The 19992-nt window shown below is 37.0% G+C and overlaps 1 protein-coding gene across 1 annotated transcript in view; it reads left to right on the plus strand.

Annotated features, from left to right (window-relative positions):
• LOC112046338 (failed axon connections) overlaps positions 1 to 19108 on the plus strand; it is a 60284-nt gene extending 41176 nt beyond the window's left edge. The window contains exons 2-6 of the mRNA XM_024082957.2: positions 3522 to 3657; positions 4492 to 4694; positions 5699 to 5836; positions 11680 to 11943; positions 12779 to 19108. Coding sequence (XP_023938725.1) covers positions 3522 to 3657; positions 4492 to 4694; positions 5699 to 5836; positions 11680 to 11943; positions 12779 to 12865 — 828 coding nt within the window. The 3' untranslated portion in view covers positions 12866 to 19108. The remainder of the gene's footprint in view (positions 1 to 3521; positions 3658 to 4491; positions 4695 to 5698; positions 5837 to 11679; positions 11944 to 12778) is intronic.
• The last annotated feature ends 884 nt before the right edge of the window (positions 19109 to 19992 follow it).

A 19992-nucleotide genomic window follows, 5' to 3' on the forward strand; every position in this document is an offset into this window, starting at 1 on the left:
AAACTCCTAAAGAAAAATCCTCCGCGTTCCTCATCAACCACTTCCCACTACCTTCTTAATGTCCTTGAACCATCTAGCCAGCAGACCAGAAAGCGCAGTGTAGGACGCCCTCCAGCTGAAGGGCGTCCTACACTGCGCTTGCTGGTAAGTGGTTACCACTCCAGAATACGTCTGCCTCAACGGTCTTCTGCACTGCGAAAAATATGGCCCGCCTACTGTCACTTCAGTTTGCTAAACGTATGAGCTACTTCGATTATTTTCGATTGAATTTAGTATTATTTAGTTTTCGCTCGTATACGAGAAACTCGTAGTACATATTTAAACTAGTGGACGATGTCAAGCTTCGCTTTGACTTATTTCCATTAGACAACATCACCCCATTGACTAGTACACTTACGCATGCAACCAATAAGGTATTAATAGGCGACAAACATAATCTTTAGCTGCTTCTATATAATATTTTCTCCTATTAAAAATTATACGTTTTTAATCTGGAATAAAACTCAATACTATTTTGTCCTTGTTGGGTCATTAAGTAAATAAAAAACAAAAGTCTTATTGACGTCTCAAAACTTAGGAATCTTTTGTCATTAAGATAAAGATTTAGGGAAGTAATGTGAGTTATGCATTTGCAATGTAGGTTAATAGGCTTAAAATGCAAACTGTTTTTTTTTATTATTACGTGATATTTGTAAAGACTTTGGAAAAGGGTTTAGGGAACTATGGTATGCATGCCTATTAGAATTTCCGGTCCCATGTTATTTCAACTCTAAGTAGATCAAGCAGTATAGTTTATAGGGATCTAGGTATTTCTCTCATAATTCGTAACGTCAATATTTTGTTTAATTCGGATATTTCGGTCCTTCGCACATAAACTCTAGTCAAAAATTATAAACAATTTTTTTTTACTTTTTTAAAAACGTCACGTTTCTCTTATATAAAATATCTGTACAAGTAGAGTCTGAATATACATGTCAGGTGAAAATAATCGACACTATCCACACTTGTTCTTTGTTTGGCTTGGTGAAATTTCACAAACATCTCCTATATGAAAATCGATTGATATTTTTGGAGTAGCCTGTACAGGGTAGTTTCCTAGCTAGCGATGTACGTCACGGACGCCGGGGCTCAGGTCAAGCTAACTGCGCATGCTCGTAGTCTAGGCTGGGCTGTTGCTAGGTCGCCTGTTGCCATAAAGCTCCATTCACATTGGCTCAAAGTCATGATGTGTTTTTGCACGTTATAGTATTAGAGAAGATCCCACCCATCTGTTTAATGCATGAAAAGTGTTTTATATCAAATTTAGTACGTTATAAAATATATTGCGATATCCATCTACTAAATAGTCCTAACAAAGCCTAAACGTTTGGTTAAGTTAGCTCGTTCTTGAGTTATAAAATTACAACGAAAACTGGCATTGATTTTTATATATGTAGACATACCCCATACCTCCGAGATAGATAAAGAGATAATTATACATATTATATCATTGTTAATTATTATTATGTATACTATCTATTTAAAACACAAAAGATTTTTAACATTAATATACTGTACTTGTACTGTGTTTGTTTGCTAGCCAGGTGTCAAGTATGCACACGAGTTATAAAGCTATGATTACGTAATATATCATGACAGGAAATCCCTTAAGTAGGGATTAAATAAAGTAACCGACTTGGTATTACATGGATCTCACAAGTGGATAGTCCTACTCCTTTTCCTTTCCGGTACCTTCTATTTCGTGAATACGAGTAAATTGTGCTTTTCTAAAGCACAGTCTTTGTGTCAGCCGTATTTATGAGCTTTTCTTATTTTTGTAGGTAGTCTTAAAGTATTTACATGTGTTCTATTATAATGTATATTCATAAGTTATCTCAGTAGGTACACATAACACTAGCTAGGCTTAATTTATAAATGCTTTTATTTATTTATGTTTTCTTGCGCTTCCTGAACAAATAATTTATGTAAATAAATTCTAGAAGTAAAAACGTATCTAAACACAACATTTTATCAAAATCGTCGTAGAGTCCTCGTAGAGTTAAAAGAACATTTTTGATCTTTAAACATAATATTAAATTAATAAATGAATTGTTCCTTTAAGTTATATCAGATAAAAAATTATAAAATAAGCTTATCAAGCGATAACTTTTAATGCTTCTTGTTAGTATTTTTAAATGTGAAGCTCAGTGTTCATTTCAGTTCTATTTTAATTATCTTCAAGATAAAACCGTTTATAGAAACCAACTTGGAAGTGAAATCGGGCCTCACGATAAAACTTTCATCATTTCCCGTTAACTTTGATTCTTTACTAAAAATAAAGTAGCTGGAACTCTAGACCTCATACTTAACAGTCGATACCAATATTTCTATATTCATTATCAGTTTTATCCCCGGTTCATTACAAAGCCAGGGCTCCGATGAGCGGGATTAGGAGATGCGAGCTACCACGCTTCTTCAATAGGCGTTCGCGGGTTTAAGGCTCATTTAACTGTAACAAATATTGTCAGTTGTAAATGATAATGATTGGGACCGACGCGCGACGGTTAATTTGCTCTCCGAGGCACGGGGTTGTGATTATGGTTTAAGATCTGGCATTAGAAATATATACCCTTATCTTATTCATTAGTGATAAGAAATAAATGATAGATAATGTTCAGTGACACATTGTAAATAGGTTGCCTATTTAATTTAACACATTATTATTACGCATAGGCATAACGCATTCAATGAGCTTTTATTTGACATATACGACTAACTTGTGAGGGTACATAAGTAACATTACTTAACCATTGATATCTGGTAACCCCACAGTTGCAGTGTGAAAGCAGACAACCTTTACTTTTTCGATTATTTTAGGTGTGTTCTATTGACTTTATTATTATTGAGGGAAGGAGATTAAATAAATTAAATAATATTAATAATACATCATTTAATACTATCTGGCCGCAATTTAACTAGCGTTACAACAACCCATGTACAATGTATATATTTTATATAATTTATTTCTTGCCCCAATTAAATTACATATAAAAAATGTGGGTGTATATCTGTGATGCCGGATCTTGTACTTTTAAACGCCGTGCGTGCAAGTGTTGCGATTTCTATAACTTTAAAATGATTTTTAAACACAATAATTAGTGTCATATTATTTACCGCTTGATTTGAAAAGCAATGCGAATTGTTACTTTGAAGTGGGTGATCTGATGAAAGTTTTATCTTGTACTATAGCACTCGGAATATTATGTACCAATGCTATGCTGCTGTGCGAGGAAGATGTGCTAAAAAGTTGCGGCGCCGCAAAGTAGCTGCGCGAGAAAGATGCTTTCCACCAATGCTAAGCTATGTGGACTAATGAATATGATTGGTGGATATTAAACGCATCCATACGCATTGTAGCGTAGCTCATCTCTGGTGAAAAAGCACCCTTACTTTCTTGTGACTTGTAGATAAAGCGTCAGAATTATTGTTTCCTGTTTTTGATCATACAAAATTAAAATATTTTTTCTTTACTATTGTTCTAGAATGTCGACCATAAGGCGAAATTCCGTTCCAAGAAGGGACAGCTTCCCTTCGTCGAGTTGAACGGAGAGGAGATCGCCGACAGCACCTTCATTATCAAACAGCTGTCTGAGAAATACAACAAGGATTTGGATGCTGGTTAGTAACATTAAATTTTTCTTTTCTATTTCTTTTTTCATTTTTAGAATTTCGTACATCAAAAGGAAAAAACGGAGCTTTTATAAGATCACTTTGTTGTCTGTCTGTCTATCAAGTTGAAATTTAAGCCCTTTGACTACATAATTAAACCGGTATGTACAATTGTGAACGGTTGTAAAAAAATAGAACTTTTAAGTACGTTTATAAAACGATACAGGTGTTTATTCAACAAAAAACACTTAATTCGACATTCTCAAGGGAATCAAAATGTGTATTAAATCTTAAAAAGGTGCAAGTGTTTGAAGCTGAATTTCAGGAAAAGCTCGACAGAAACTACGCGATTCGAGACCTGAATTAATTCCTACATACGAAACCCTCGGTTGACGAGTCCGACTCGCACTTATCCGTTTTTTAAAGAATATTTACCATCTTTTTAAATACGACCCAATACTTAAAAGGTATGGCCGCGAAATATATTCGCCAAACGAATTATATCTTAACTAACAGATTCAATTCATTTACATGGATCCATCCATGTATGCACGAAGCCTAACTTATTTGTATCTCATTTAATTTGTATTTATATAGTTGCAAACTTGCATCTTATTATAATTATGCGACGAACTGGAAACTGCATCTCATAATAATTATGTTGGTAGACCTGGGTCAAGTAAAAATCAATAGTGATAGCTGACTGGGTATCTCCCGGGCTGGGTGAATGCCCGGCGTGACCTAAAACCTATATGCGCCTAGATAGCAGTATCTAGGGTACCTGGAGGACGTCGCGCATGTGCATTAATGCAACGCATAGTTGTTCAAAACCACCTTTTCTAGGTCTGTCGGCCGATCAGCGAGTCGTGACTCACGCTATGATCTCTATGATCGAGAACCATCTCTCGTGGGTCATCTTCTGGTGGCGTGCCAAGTATCCCGAGAGCGTGCTCAAGGGATACCAGATGAATCTCCAGAATGCGCTCAACACGCGTCTGCCGATACCGATCCTGAACTTCTGCTACAAGTTCAACTCTGGTCGCAAGGTAAGCTCCATCGAATCTCCCAACGTTTTAGGCTTTGTTGAACAGATGGCGGATTACGGTTTCGCACCCACGCCTGCTTTCGAGACAATGGAAATGACTGTTACACACATTCACTGTTCAAAGTTTGTCAACCTTAAGTCAGCTATTTTTATGCATTTTGTCATTAAAGTTTTCATACAGTATATACAGGAAAAAATATATTTTCATACAGTACCTGTTTATAAATTTCCATTGTTCATAATATCTTTTGTTTATAAATTTCTATTTTTTACGAAACCAGAGTCGCTGTGTATAATAGTGTACTCATATAGTGTTTATAAATATACAGAAATCTAATTGTAATTTGTAATAAATAAATTAAAATGGCATAATATTATATCAAAATACATTTTAAATTGCATTTCCGAACATTGTGTCTCGCTTTTCCGATGTCTGGAATGAATAGTTTGTAACTATAGATAGAAGCATCCCCCTCCACGTAGCACTCGCGAGCGTTGGCGTTACCTAGCGCAGCACTCACCCCCCTTGCCCCATGGCGTCTGCAGTCGCCATATTGGCATCCGGATAGTTAAATAACCGGGCACCTGTTGATGCTAACCTAGTTGATCCCGGACCGTGATAGCGGAACGTTCATTATGGTTAGTGTACACATAGTTAATTTTCCAATTAGTTTTTCATTTTTATTAGTCGCCGCAATGATTGCAGATTTAAATATGTTTTATATATGGATCGGCTGATGCGGTTTTCGAGAGGGATTTATAAATTTTTCCGCCCCTGCCTTTGTTCTTTGTTTGCTTATTGACCGGTCTTTACTAAATAAGTTTAATATTTTAATAATTTTAAAATTTTATATGCTATAGTTATCCGCATTATTAAGGGTAATTAGGAAGTGAATGTATGAGTTTTAATTATTTTTTTGTTTGGTTTGTCTTTTTCTTTGTCAAGTTAGATCTTGACTGCGATCAGGTGATGTTGATGAAATTTAATTTTAATTGTTTTTATAGGGCATGAAAAAAGCGAAGGCTCACGGCATCGGCGTTCACAGCCAGGAAGAGATCATCGACTTCGGCAACAACGATCTTCGTGTGCTTTCCGACCTGCTCTCCGATAAGCCGTTCTTCTTCGGGGACGAGCCAACTCTCGTAAGTGCTTCATACTTCCTAACTCATTTTATATTTAGATGGCTCGCTGATTCCGTTGCAGGCAAGCAGTTTGCATCCGGTAAGCAATTATAGCTGATTTTCTTCAACAGGTTGCAACATGAGTAATTCGCATGCTGCGTTATTCTTCATTGGTTTAGTGATTACTTTGTTCAGTTACGTAGTTCTAATCCTACGTGGCGCTCAATTAGTCAGAGTATTGTAAACTTTAGATATAAAAGCAAAAGCAACTCATCACGAAATATCGTAAAACAGCTTGACATAAAAAGATTAAATTTGGTAGGGATGTAGTGTTATAGTAGACGTCCAAGAATAGATTTTGCAACAAAGCCAGATTAAGGATGTCCAAAAGGCGCTAGTAAGGTTATAACTACAGCTTTACGTGAATCTGTTAGTTAAAAGAATGTTCTAAGCTTTACATATGCAACTTGTGGACGCCCGCGACTTTGTCCGTGTTTTCCTTTGAGAACCATAAATTTTCCGGGATGAAAAGTAGCCTATGTGTTAATCCAGAGTAAAATCTATTTCCATTCCAAATTTCATTCAAATCGTTTTAGTACTTGCGGCGTTTAAGAGTGACAAATATTCATACAAACATCCATAAAAACTTGCGCAATGATAATATTAGTAGGATTAATTTCAAATAATAAAACGAGGGCCTGCGACATGCATTATTTAATGAACACTGAAAGTTTGTCAGCCCTTTCCATAGGAGTGCGGCAGCTAATTTTGGAGTTTGGACCTTGGAGGCTATGGAAAGTAGCATATTATAAGGGTCTAGATCCTCATTTTTAACTGTATATGCTAAAAATAAAACGTATTCTTTTTATATTTTCCAAGAGGTATCACGAAGAATTATGTCTCCAATGGCTAGACCAATTGACTTCGTGACAACCATTAGCATTAACCACAGTTTCAACTCTATAATTGGCTACCGTATTTACCTATGGTACGAGCAAACAAAGACAAAATTCCTTCGTCAAAGCGCCTTCATTAAATGAGATATGTCTGGTTATGACAGGCTCATAATATAAATATATAAAAAATCTATACAGTATCAAAGGTTTAGAGCGTCAACAGCTCAATGGTAAGAGTGATCACTCATCACAGGGGTGGTGGTTCGATCCCCACTCTGTTGAACTATTCCATTCCTAACTTTTCCCTGACTAGCTGGAGGGGAATAGAAATATTGATTATCTTTAAAAAAAAATTGGCTCCTTTGTTCCATCCATTAGCCGACCCCGCTAGAGTTTTAAATCAACTGACACTTTAACAATGAAAGCTCAAAGAATATCTTCCAGGGGAAACCCTATACCGATGAGTTGATGACAATACCTCTTTGACCTGGATAGCCTTTATGTCTTACGGTGTTTAGTAACTGTAACAAAGCGATTCTTTGTAGGGTTATCTATACTAATATTATAAAGCTGAAGAGTTTGTTTGTTTGTTTGTTTGTTTGTTTGTTTGTTTGATTGAACGCGCTAATCTCAGGAACTACTGGTCCGATTTGAAAAATTCCTTCACTGTTAGATAGCCCATTTATCGAGGAAGGCCATATATTAGGCCATATATTATAAGGCCATATATTATCCCCGTATTCGTACGGGAACGGGAACCACGCGGGTGAAACCGCGCGGCGTCAGCTAGTTATCAAATAACCATTAGATGCGGCGTCGCACGGGTAGCAGAATCTTTATCTATTTATTTTTATTTATTCTTCGTTCCCTTGGATTTTCTAATAGTATTTGATTAAGATTGAACACAATCATTATCATAATCAACAACCCATATTCGACTCACGGTTGAGCTCGAGTCTCCTCTCAGCCTATAAAATATAGCCTATATAGCCTTCCTCGATAAATTGGATATCTAACACTGAAAGAATTTTTCAAATCGGATCAGTAGTTTCTGAGATTAGCGCGTTCAATCAAACCAAGCTCTCTTCAGCTTTATAATATTAGTATAGATTAAACATACATATAATATCATGATTACGTTTCAATAAAGAAAGCTGTTGAAAGCTGAGTTTCGTTCGAGAATCGTATAAAAGCAGGGATTATGATACATTAATTCGCCTAATTTCACCCCTTTGTATGCCTGAAATTTCTGCTACCGTCAGTCCGCTTCGTAACTCAAAACTTTACAAATAGAATGGAGCGTCGCTACTCGCCGTCTAAGCCGTAAATAGAGATCGATTGTGCGGCGCCAAAGACTCATTATTTACTGCCCGGCAACTGGTTGTCTGGGCGTGCCGGAGGGTCGTGAACTTACAACCTTTACGTCCTCTCTTACTTGTCATTATATTTTTATGTGCCTCTCCTTCGTTCGTTCGTTATCAACCCATATTCGGCTCACTGCTGAGCTCGAGTCTCCTCTCAGAATGAGAGGGGTTAGGCCAATAGTCCACCACGCTGGCCCAATGCGGATTGGCAAACTGCACACACGCGGAGAATTAAGAATATTCTCTTGTAAGCAGAATTTCTCACGATGTTTTCCTTTACCGTTAGAGACACGTGATATTTAATTTCTTAAAATGCACACAACTGAAAAGTTGGAGGTGCACGCCCCGGACCGGATTCGATCCCACACCCTGAGGAATCGGAGGTAGAGGTCATATCCACTGGGCTGTCACGGCTCCACTTCGTTAAGATCACTTTATTTTAAAGAATATTTGCCATATCAGTAGCATTCAAATATAAATACTAGTGGACGCCCACGTCTTTGTCTGCCCTTAGACTTCTTTAATCCGGCCTGTCGCAAAATGTTATCAACTAACTGTAATCTACTTCCCTTTCAAATTTCATCTTTTGTACGTCGAGCGGTTTTCAATATTTCGTGATGTTCGTTCGTGAGTGACCTTTCGTTTTCATGTATTTATATTATTGGTCATATTTAAAATAGAATTTTAATTCTGTAAAAAAGTGTAATTGTAGAGTTAATAGAGCTCCGGACCGGATTAAAACCCACACCCTCCGGAATCGGAGGCAGATGTCACATCCACTGGGCACACAGCACTTTTTTTTTTTGGCTGGTGGTAGGCTTCGGCCGTGGCTAGTTACCACCCTACCGGCAAAGACGTGCCGCCAAGCGATTTAGCGTTCCGGTACGATGCCGTGTAGAAACCGAAAGGGGTGTGGATTTTCATCCTCCTTCTAACAAGTTAGCCCGCTTCCATCTGAGACTGCATCATCACTTACCGTCATAGATTGTAGTCAATGGCTAACTTGTAAAGAATAATAAAAAAAACATACATTCACATAATTACGTAATACTAACGGACCCGGTCAAGCTTCGCTTTGACTTGCACAGCACTTCTTCCCTAAGTATAAGAATGTTCTGTAGCCGGAACCTATTACATTTGGTAAAATAGATAATAGAAAGAATTGCTAAATGTTTCCGCTTACAGTTGTGAGGAAAGCGTGTAAAACAGATTTTTTTGTACTTCGGCTTGCAGTAATTATATTACCAGTATTTATTCTGGTATTTTTGTTGCCCTAAACGTTTCCCCATAAATTGAAAGATCATACTTCGGGGAGGCACTCAACAACATGCAAGGGTTATCCTCAAATTCATTTATATCAATTAGGCTTACTTTACAAGCACAAAGTCAAGTTATGTTATGATTTGGTGGTAATTTAGTCGAAAACTTAAAATTAAAGTAACGAGGGTTCCAAACGCGCCTCGGTCAGGGAAGGACCCACAACCAGCCAAGGTTTATTTTTTTGTTTACCTCTCTTGGGTTAATTTTCCGCGCTTTAATAAATTCATCCTCCCTCCCCTGGACTCCCCTAAAAATAGTAGCCTGTTTACTTTTGACATATAAATAGTATTATAATAAGCGATTAAAATATTAATTGCCGGTTTCTGATAAGTGTCTGATAGCTAATTTTGTCTCTGTCATCAATATATATAATAATATAAACTTGAAGTGTTTGTCTGTGATTTCAAAATAATTGTTTCTGCAATTGCAGCTATTTTAACGGCACTAAATCACCTTTTTTAAAATGTTTGTCTGACTGTCTGTCTGTTTGTCCGGGCTAATCTCTAAAACGGCTGAACCGATTTTATATGTTACTTTTTATTCCGGAAAAATACACGATTCCCGCGCGAAAAACTGAATTTCACGCGTACGAAGTAGCGGGCGTAGCGGACGGCGTACTTCACATAAAATTACTTATGGTTAGACTCTGACCGCTCAGATTGCGTTTCTGACTGGTCGCGATCGAATATGGGTGATGTACACGTGAGAAAGAGAGAGAGAGAGACAAAATATGAGGCCTTTGTAATTGAATATGTTTGTCCTATTCTCACGACCTGTCAGAAATGCGCGGCGGGACTTTAGCAGGCGGTAAAACCGGATCCAAAAATAGAATTTAAAATGAGTGGTTATGTCCAAAATAATTCATGTGGGGTGGGTAGTTCGATACGATTGACATGACATTAACGCGTCAATAGTTTATCGTGCATTGTGGCGTACCATTTAGTACTGACCCGGTATCGTTTCATTTTTCATGCGTTAAGCGATTCAGTATGGCGTTGTACCTAATGATTCGGACTCGTGTAATTACATGCTTTCAAATGTTAGAGTTTAAATTACCCTTGTCCAAATCTATTTTCAATGAAACGAACCGATGCTAGCGACGTTTTAAACAAGCAATTATTTAATTTATAATGTCTTTTCGTTCGAAACAGTCATTCGTTCTATTTGTCACATCGTGTTGATTATAGTGCTGGTGCATGGCTCACCTAAGCACCAGTAGCGTGACAATGCAAATAATGGCACTAATGAAGATGGAATAGTCGTTCGATTTGTATTGCTACAACTACTACTGCTAAAAATGGCGTCTGAGGAACTAGAAGTTCTTTCGTATTAGAAGTTTAAGTTTTAAACTCATAGCCCGAAGATCCGGAACTATAGGATTTCAAAATGGGGCTCATTGAACAAACAAATTATCGGCATAATTATTATTTTTTTTTCAATTTTAGTTCAGGTTTTAGCCGCGGGACTTGTTTCATGGCGCGGAGTCTAGTTCTTTTGTACACATGTCTTCCTACACCCGTTCCAACCAATGCCAATCATGCCAATCGTTTTGTCTACCACTCTTTCTCTAACATATACTATTTTATTTTGGGCAGGGCCTTAGGTCTTAATCTTTGAGATTTAATTTTCCTTCGGTTGGTGTTCTAATACTAACTTCCATTTTGACGAGCTCAGTTGGTAGTGCTGTGACTCACAATAGAGAGGTACTGGGTTCAATTTCCAGCGGGCGTAGAATAATTATACTTGTGAATCTTCATTCTTCATCTTCGACTAAATTATCACCTAACATCAGGTGTGATCACAGTGAAGGGCTAATTTGTCATAGAATAAAAAAAAAAACATTATATGCGGGATGCTCCTTACATAGATAACTAGCGGACGCGACTTCGTCCGCGTGGAATTTAGTTTTTCACAAATTCCTCGGGAACCATAGATTTTTTCGGGATAAAAAGTAGTCTATGTGTTAATCTAGGCTATAATATATCTTATTACCAAATTTCAGCTAATTCGGTTCAGTAGTTGAGGCGTGAAAGAGTAACAAACATTCATATAATTAAAATCATCAGTTTTTGCAAATCTCGGGAAACCATGGATTTTTTCGGGATAAAAAGTAGCCAGCCTATTGTTAATCCAGAGTAAAATCTATTTCCATTCCAAATTTTAGCCAATCGCTTTAGTAGTAGCGGCGTTATAGACCAACATCCAAACATACACCCAAACATCCATATAAATTTTCGCGTTTATAATATTAGTAGGATAATAAAGTGATCGTTTCTATCAACAGCTGGATGTAGTCGCTTTCGCGAACCTCGCGCAGCTGCACTTCATCGATAAGGATGTGCAGCACGCACTGCGCGATTCTTTGAACGAGTCGTTCCCGAATCTCGTCGGTCTGGTGTCGCGCCTCAAGGAGCGTGCGTTCCCGGACTGGGAGGAGCTCTGCGCCCCTGAGGTGCCTCCGCCGCCGGCGAAGAAGGAGAAGGAGGTCAAGGAGGGCACAGGGCCTGCTGAGAAACAACCGCTCCCGGAGGACGCTGAGAAGGGAAAGGTAATATACATCACACTAACATTTTTCAAGGCTTTGTTTGTTTTTATTTGTTTGCAATACTGCCAATCAGTTACTTAGCCTACCTTATATTAATACCAATAAACGAGAACAAAATATTAATATATAAAATAATAATGTATTTATTGAGCATCTTGGTATAACATTCAAATAATGAATCACTACAACGATTTTCATCGTATTTTCGTTTTTCTGATATTGCATTACTAGCGGTGCCGGTCAAGATTCGCTTTGAGTTATTCTCTGCCCCTGTGCTATTCTACTCCCACCTTACCTCTACCCGACCCTATCCCTACCCAACCCTACCCCTACCCTTTTTTAATATTTAGGCATATGCTGTAGCGACACTTTTTTGTAAAAAAATATGTTTTGCAAAGTTGTAGTAGGTATTTTATTCTAACACCAATAGTTTTTGCAGCGCACGCGATGTAAACATTACGTTACATTATTGGAGTTTTAAGAAGGATCCCTAATTTTTTTTTAATGTAATAATATTTTCTATAGCACTCGGGGATAGTGTAGCTCCCCACAGTGAAAGAATTTTTCAAATCGGTTCTGTAGATTCGGAGCCTATTCAATACGTACAAACATAAAAAAAATCAAATATTTCTTCTTTATAATATTAGTAGATGACTGTTCGAAGATTTATTTTGTTGGAATATTTGTTGTTGTTTCAAAGATTTTAAAGTTGAATTTGGTCCACAAGCGAATTCATATAACATGAAACTTACATACATGACTACGATGTATTTCAGATCAGTTTTCATTTCAAACGGTGTATAGAATATGTTGAAAATTTTTGCTTTTCTCTTTATAGGGCGACGAGAAGGAGAAGGAGCCGGAAGAGAAGGAGAAGGAGAAAGAGAAGGAGAAGGAAACCGAGAAGGAGGAGAAGGAGAAGTAAGCGCGAAAATGAGCGAAATAGTGGTGTGTGGTGATGGAAACCACTTAACTTAGATTATAACATACATTAGTTAAGAGCTGGTGGTAATCAATTTAAAATGAATTCATCTTTATACTAATTACACTTAATATGGAATAAGTGTTATTTGTTTCTTTCTTGTCTTTATTTAGAATTAAAATAATTATAAGGAGAATCACCAAGTGAATGGATATTATATTATTCTGAAATCTTTAAAGTTATTGATATGTATTTATATATTATACATTTTTCAAAATGAATATTTATTGAGGTGATAAGGGATGCAAACAACCTAACTTGGCGATAAGGGAATGAAGTAAATGTTAGAACTATTATAATTATGTAAAAGTAAATTTCATGAAATCTTGTAATTTCAGGCCACCAGCTCTATTAGTTATTTATTTTCTGTATCTTTAGCTACAAGTTGATTATAGTTTAAGTGACACTCGAATACAATTTGTATATCGTAAGAGTGTAAATCCATTTGTCTTTCCCATTCTATCATTTGACGAGATCGTCTTTACTCGTTTATGCCCATAACACAATTTTTTTCTAATAAAGTTATCCAAAATTTTATTTTGCGGTCTTTAAAAGTCCGCGTATAGACGAACAAACTAAAACTATCTTAAAAGGAAACGAAGATATATAACGAAGACAGATTACTCTTATTTTATAGTTGAGTTTAGATACTTGATTAGATCTCTATGAGAATCATTTTTATTATCATGCCTCATGGCACAAATTTGTATACTAAACTATTTTGAGCTTTGACTTTTGTGAATTCTCGAAAATCAATATTATTAATTGAATTTTAATAATAAATTGATGGCTAATTCCCGGACGAAGAAAGCACACCGCGATACGGCAAAGTGTTCGTTTCTAGGTTCTCTAAAATTGAAATTTTGTATGTTTTTATTTTTAGTGTGTCAACACGAGTTAGATCGAATAGTTACGGTGCGTCGTAGAGGATATCACAGAGGACAGTGTCATTTAATGAATGTATAACTATTTTGGGTTGTTTTCATACGAGTTGTTTCTCTTTCTTTGTCTTAATGAGTATATTTTATACATCACCTTTCATTTTATTTCATATCCATTGTGATAATCTCTCGTAGACAATTAATCTAAATAAGGACCAGTAGGAACACTACGTCTTTAATGATAAACTGCTAGAGAGAATATCGTAAATTAATGATACACTTGGATTCATTATCATTCATCTCATTATCATCCAATCACATTTTTTGCGATAAGACGGCTTTATAATTTCACGTACTACAAAAAACAATTCATGCATTACGCGCGGTATGTTAGAAATACATTATTGCAAAAAATAATAATTTACAATATTTATTAAGATGTGGGAAGACAAAGGACTCCGTCAAAACTCTCTATTATATTATAAAGTAGAAAAAATTTCATGGTTTGGATTCCCAGCTCGGAAATATATATATTTCCTAAAGTCTTGTCGTAGCTAAATAACACCCTACCGATAAAGACGGACCGCCAAACTATTTAACGTTCCAGTACGATGAGGTGATCGAGCTCGCTCAAAGAGAGATTCGACGGCCTCCGTGGTGCAGTGGTATGTGGGGCGGATTTACGAGACTGAGGTCCTGGGTTCGATTCCCGGCTGAGCCGATTGAGGTTTTCTTAATTGGTCCAGGTCTGGTAGTGGGAGGCTACAGCCGTAGCTAGTTACCTTTACCTACCGGTAAAGACGTACCGCCATGCGATTTAGCGTTCCGGTACGATACCGTGTAGAAACCGAAAGGGGTGTGGATTTTCATCCTCCTCCTAACAAGTTAGCCAGCTTCCATCTAAGATTCATCACTTACCATCAGGTGAGATTGTCGTCAAGGGCTAACCTGTAATTAATAAAAAAATATAGATAAACTGTGAACTTTTTCTACGATCTAAGATTGCATCGTCCCTTAACATCAAGTGAGATCAATGTCAAGCTTTAATTCGTCACTTAACCTTAAACAGGGAACCTGGAATGAACAATAATAAAAAAAAATACTTTTCAGAACCTTCTGAAATATTCAAACTGGATATGCTGGATATATTTTGAAAAAAAAAAAATTGTTGTTGTGGGCCTAAAATTTTTATATTACATTGCGCTTAATATTTCTCACATGTTAACATTAGATTAGGCTCGATGTCATGTGCCGCCGATTCTCCACGTTGTCTGATGTGTTCTATGCTTGTAATAGTTGAATTCCATGTATTTCATTGCTTTGTCCAATTATTTTTTTTATATATATATAATTTAATTTTTCTTTTTATAACTATGGTATATAATATTAAGTGTAATACGTAAGTTAAAGTAACTCACAGGAGTAGTTAAACATATTGTAATCGAATAAATTATAATTATTATTATTGAATGTTAATTATAAGAAATTTAAAGTCATCGGCGCCAGTTTGCATTGACTAAGATCTGCGAACCCTTGTAGTCGATCGATTTAACTAATACACATATTTTATTGTAATCTGAAAATGAATAGTTTACTTGATAATCCGATTCGTACATTTGGAAGTTGTGAAAATTGTTTAATTAAGACTAGGTGTAACTTATACCAAAAAAAAATTGTCTGAGGTTTTAGATATTTGGAATGTATGAACGGCGACAGCGAACTAACGAACGCGCTGGCTATACGTTTAGAATGTTTTGAGATACTTCTACTCTATTGTTTTTGTTTTTTACGAATTAAAAAAAAAAAAGAAAAGAAAGAATTTACAATTTACAAATTTTTGATATAACGACAACGCCAGGAAGACTGTTTTTTAATAGTCTGTAATGTTTTGATATTGTATTAGTTTTTAAGGTTAAGGTATATTCAACTTATATATTATAATATGTCGCCCATTGGTTGGTCCGCGTCGTTGCATTATATTCGCCGTCGTCGCGATCCTAGTGAACTTTCTGCATCTATCGACCAATAGTATCCTCTGTTTCTAACTCAAGATCAGGGATGATGACTAGATTTTAATACATTGACTTTTATGATACATTCGGGTAAATAACGTCCATGTTAACTAACTAACGTACCATTTTGTATGGGGCGGTTTTCAGAGATCCGCGGCAGAATCCACCTAGCTCCAAAAGTAATGATCGCAGATAGCCTGTTACTTTTACAAAATTGCTTTACTATTAGCATACTTCTAAATTATATACAATTTAAAAAACTGTCATCATCCCTACTAGACCCTACACTTCCCCTAAACATGCCCCTTCACACTGGTGTTTCTTCAATGTTGAGAAAGACATACTAGACTGAAGAGGTCATTGAACTTTTCCTACCGTTTTAATTTGACACATCCATTCATGTTAAACTTATTTTTGATTTATAATTTGTTGCCTAGTAGTTTAACAACAATCGTTATCACAGACTTGTCTATAAAAAAAAGCGTGTGTCAGTTCCGACGCACGAATGGAGTTTACTCTTTCAGTTTGTTGTCTAAATAGTGTATATTGCCCCGCAGCTTACACTATGTACGTCTAAATACCTACGCCTTAAAAGTGAAAGGTGCGCAACCAAGGAACAGCAGGCCGCGGAATGCGCGCTCGCACGTATGTGCACGCTGTTGGCGGCAGCGCACTGTGAAAGGTGCGCTGAATAGGTTGCGCATAAAAACGTTGTCATTCGATATATGAAAAGTCGATTAAGGAGTAAACTCCAAAAATCGAGTAGATAATTAGTTGACGTTTGAGTTTTTCCAACAGTCGTCAGACCTGTATAGCAGCAATGGGGAGCAGAAAGTTTCCACCGGCGCCCATCACCAACCCCGATGGGCGTCGTTGAAATACCAGTAGATTATTCAGGATCTGCATGAAAGTGGCGGAAAGATACCATATTTGGTCCGCACGACTTGTTACGTTTGTATTCCCGACAAGTCTCGCGAGTCAAGCGAAACCGCGCCACAATACGCGGTTTCGCTTGTCGATCCTTCACGTTTGCGTTACACCACCGATAGATGTCAGTCCGTTCGCTAGGCGATGGACCGTTAGTTCCGTTGTACTTGTAACTTCACACTTCTTATATAAATACTAAATTCTAGGTTAGTGGGATATGTAAATTTGATCAAGTCTAATGATGTTCATGAAGAGTAGATATCATAATAAGTGTTCCGTTTTCCCCGGTCCAATGAGGCCTGGTACGGAGCACTAAATGATATTAGGCTAAGGAATATATTCGTAAACGTAGACAGCTCGTGGCCGAGCACCGGGCCGGCGGCTATAAGTACGGGGCGACGCCGCAGTTCGTCCCTCAGTGAGGGTGCGTTTCAGTTGAGTCGAGACTAACGCTAGCTACAGTCCTGGATTATCCTTTGTGCTACTTAAGCAATCACGTCTGGCCTACCACCAGAGACGGTTAGAAAATTAACGAGCACTCTTTAAAGCTTTTTTTTCAAATTAAAAAAAAAAATCCGCACATTTTAAATTGACGTTGAGTGGGGTCACAGGTGAAGATAGCTTAGGGCACCAACTAACCTTAATACGGCACTGGCTAGTCAGCACGCAGTGAAGATGTGACCGTATATACCATCATAACTATCTTCATCGTTGTGAGCCAAATCACCTGACTATACAAACATCTCAGACATAGGAAACGGCTATCGCGTCTTTGACGACTTGGGTAACTTTTGACACGCCGTCTTTCAATAATCTTATTGGTCTCTTGTTACTAGTATTTTCTCAATTGAAACGCACCTGCGGATAGCATTTGTTCTGAAAGCGAGCTGCAATATTTGTAGTTGAGGAGTGTTTTTTGACAGTAACGGCAAAGGAGCCGCCGACCGACTACGGACGGCGGGTTCGCTACGATTTTGCAGCTTGCTTGCGAATTCATGCGATCGCACATATAGACGATAAGAAACGGTGATGTGACGAATGTTATCATATTAACACCGTTAATAGCATTTCGTATTCGAAATTATCACACATACAAAAATTTATAAAATACATAGAATGATTTTCGTTTTTGAAAAATATTATAAAATTAGTAAAGTCCGCCTAAAGATTGTAATACGAGTAAGTCTGATTGATTTGTTATAAAATAAATTGTACATTCCAAAAGGATGGTTGTGCGTGGATAACGTGTTCGTTACATCACTAATTATAATTATAATTATAATTAGATGAGACATTTCAGTTCATATTAATAATTTTGATTTGAAATTTTTGGGGTATGGTAGACAAATAAGTCCCTCCCAACAACTGCTGACCATCACTGCCATTAGCCTTGGATGTAAGAAAATAAGATTAGAGATTAGAATAAATGTTGATGGTCACGCCACGCGACGTACCACTGTCCTTACTCTTACTTCTTAATTATAGATTATTAGGTGTTACTCCGATCGCCGTCCACCGCAAGTCAACAACGTTGACAAGCGAGGCGGAGCGCTCGCTGCAGTGAGCATCCATCTCGATTGCGGCTGACGGTCGAACCCGATCGGAGCCTGTTTCATAGTATCTGACGCCAACGCTTGCACGTGCTTCATTGTCAACGCGCCCAAGCTTCCGCTCGCGACCGTGCGACATTCAGGGCTCACATTTTCATACGACATTTGAATCTTGAAGGTAGCGACCCGTGCGAAAGTCAAAGGTAGCGATCCTGTCGCGGTCGCCAAGATCGGAATGCTACCTTTACCATCACCTATGAAAATACCACGTGACCTCATTCTTTACAATTCTTATGAATTGTCAAGCTTGACGTTACTTGCTTGTGTAAAGGTTTAAACGCCCTAGCGAATGAGAACCCTGACGCAAATATATGTGTAGCTAATTAGGAATAGAATTAAGGGACCCGACTCTGCGCACTGTAGACGACGCGTCGGGTCGCACGTGGGACGGTAAAGTAGCCAATGTATTTGCTGAGATACAACTCTTTATTGTCTCACAACTAAATCTAAATATACTTAATCAGATTCAAATTTATTCGATGACTCAATTTGTTTTGTAAGTTACTTAGTGCTATATTATAAATTAAAGCTAATTATAATTATTGTAGGTCTTATTGTCTCATGTTTATTACACTTATTATTATTTTTTAATAAGTAATTGCTATTTTTTTTCTATATTTTATCAATTGTCTTGATTCATTACCTTTGGTGGTTTCTCAATTAATGTGTCAATATTATAATTGTAAGTAATATTCGTTAGATAGTAATGGTTCGCCATAAATGTATCGTTTAATATAATTATACAACTTAACTGAGCTTTCAGTGGAAACAATTCTCTTTAAGAATTTCTCTGTAACATTCTATCGACATTAAAGTATATATCTAAAAAAATATTCTGCAGGCGAGTCTGTTTGGGTGAATTCATTATTGATGATGATGTTGAACGAATTAAGTTCATCCAACTGGAACTCTGAGCAGGATTTGTTTTATTTTCTCTTTAAATTTCATAGTATTAGATCCTGACAAGAAATTGGCGTTTTGTAAGGGACGAACATAAAATCGATATCTTTTAAATATAATATACTAGCTGACGCCGCGCGGTTTCACCCGCGTGGTTCTCGTTCCCGTAGGAGTACGGGGATAATGTATAGCCTTCCTCGATAAATGGGCTATCTAATACTGAAAGAATTTTTCAAATCGGACCAGTAGTTCCTGAGATTAGCGCGTTCAATGAAACAAACAAACAAACGAACTCTTCAGATTTATACATTAGTATAGATTTATTTAATCAAAGTATGTACCTACCATTGCTATCTATGCACTTTTGCCATCTTATAAGTAATTTATAGATTATAGAACATTCATAGAACATTCGCACGGGAATTAATAAAATTTTTGAAGGTTTAAGTTTTCCATTGCAAGAAGTTATCCCAATTAAGAAAGAAAATGGTAATCTGTTGGATTACCATTTTCTTTCTTAATTCCGGATGCAAGGTCCGGGTCCGGTGGATGTTTTAGACCAATGGTACTGAACCTTTTTCACCAAGGGGCCCCAACACGTTTTAGTCATGGTGGCAAGAAATCACCGCACCGCACCGTATTGTCACCGCAGAGCGCCTCTTAAAACATTCTACAGAGTTAAATTTGTGATATTGTAGGGATAATTTTTTATATACCTACTGCACCGATTTTGAAAATTC

This window comes from Bicyclus anynana, chromosome Z (genome assembly GCF_947172395.1).
Source record: "Bicyclus anynana chromosome Z, ilBicAnyn1.1, whole genome shotgun sequence".
Classification (NCBI taxonomy): Eukaryota; Metazoa; Arthropoda; class Insecta; order Lepidoptera; family Nymphalidae; genus Bicyclus; species Bicyclus anynana.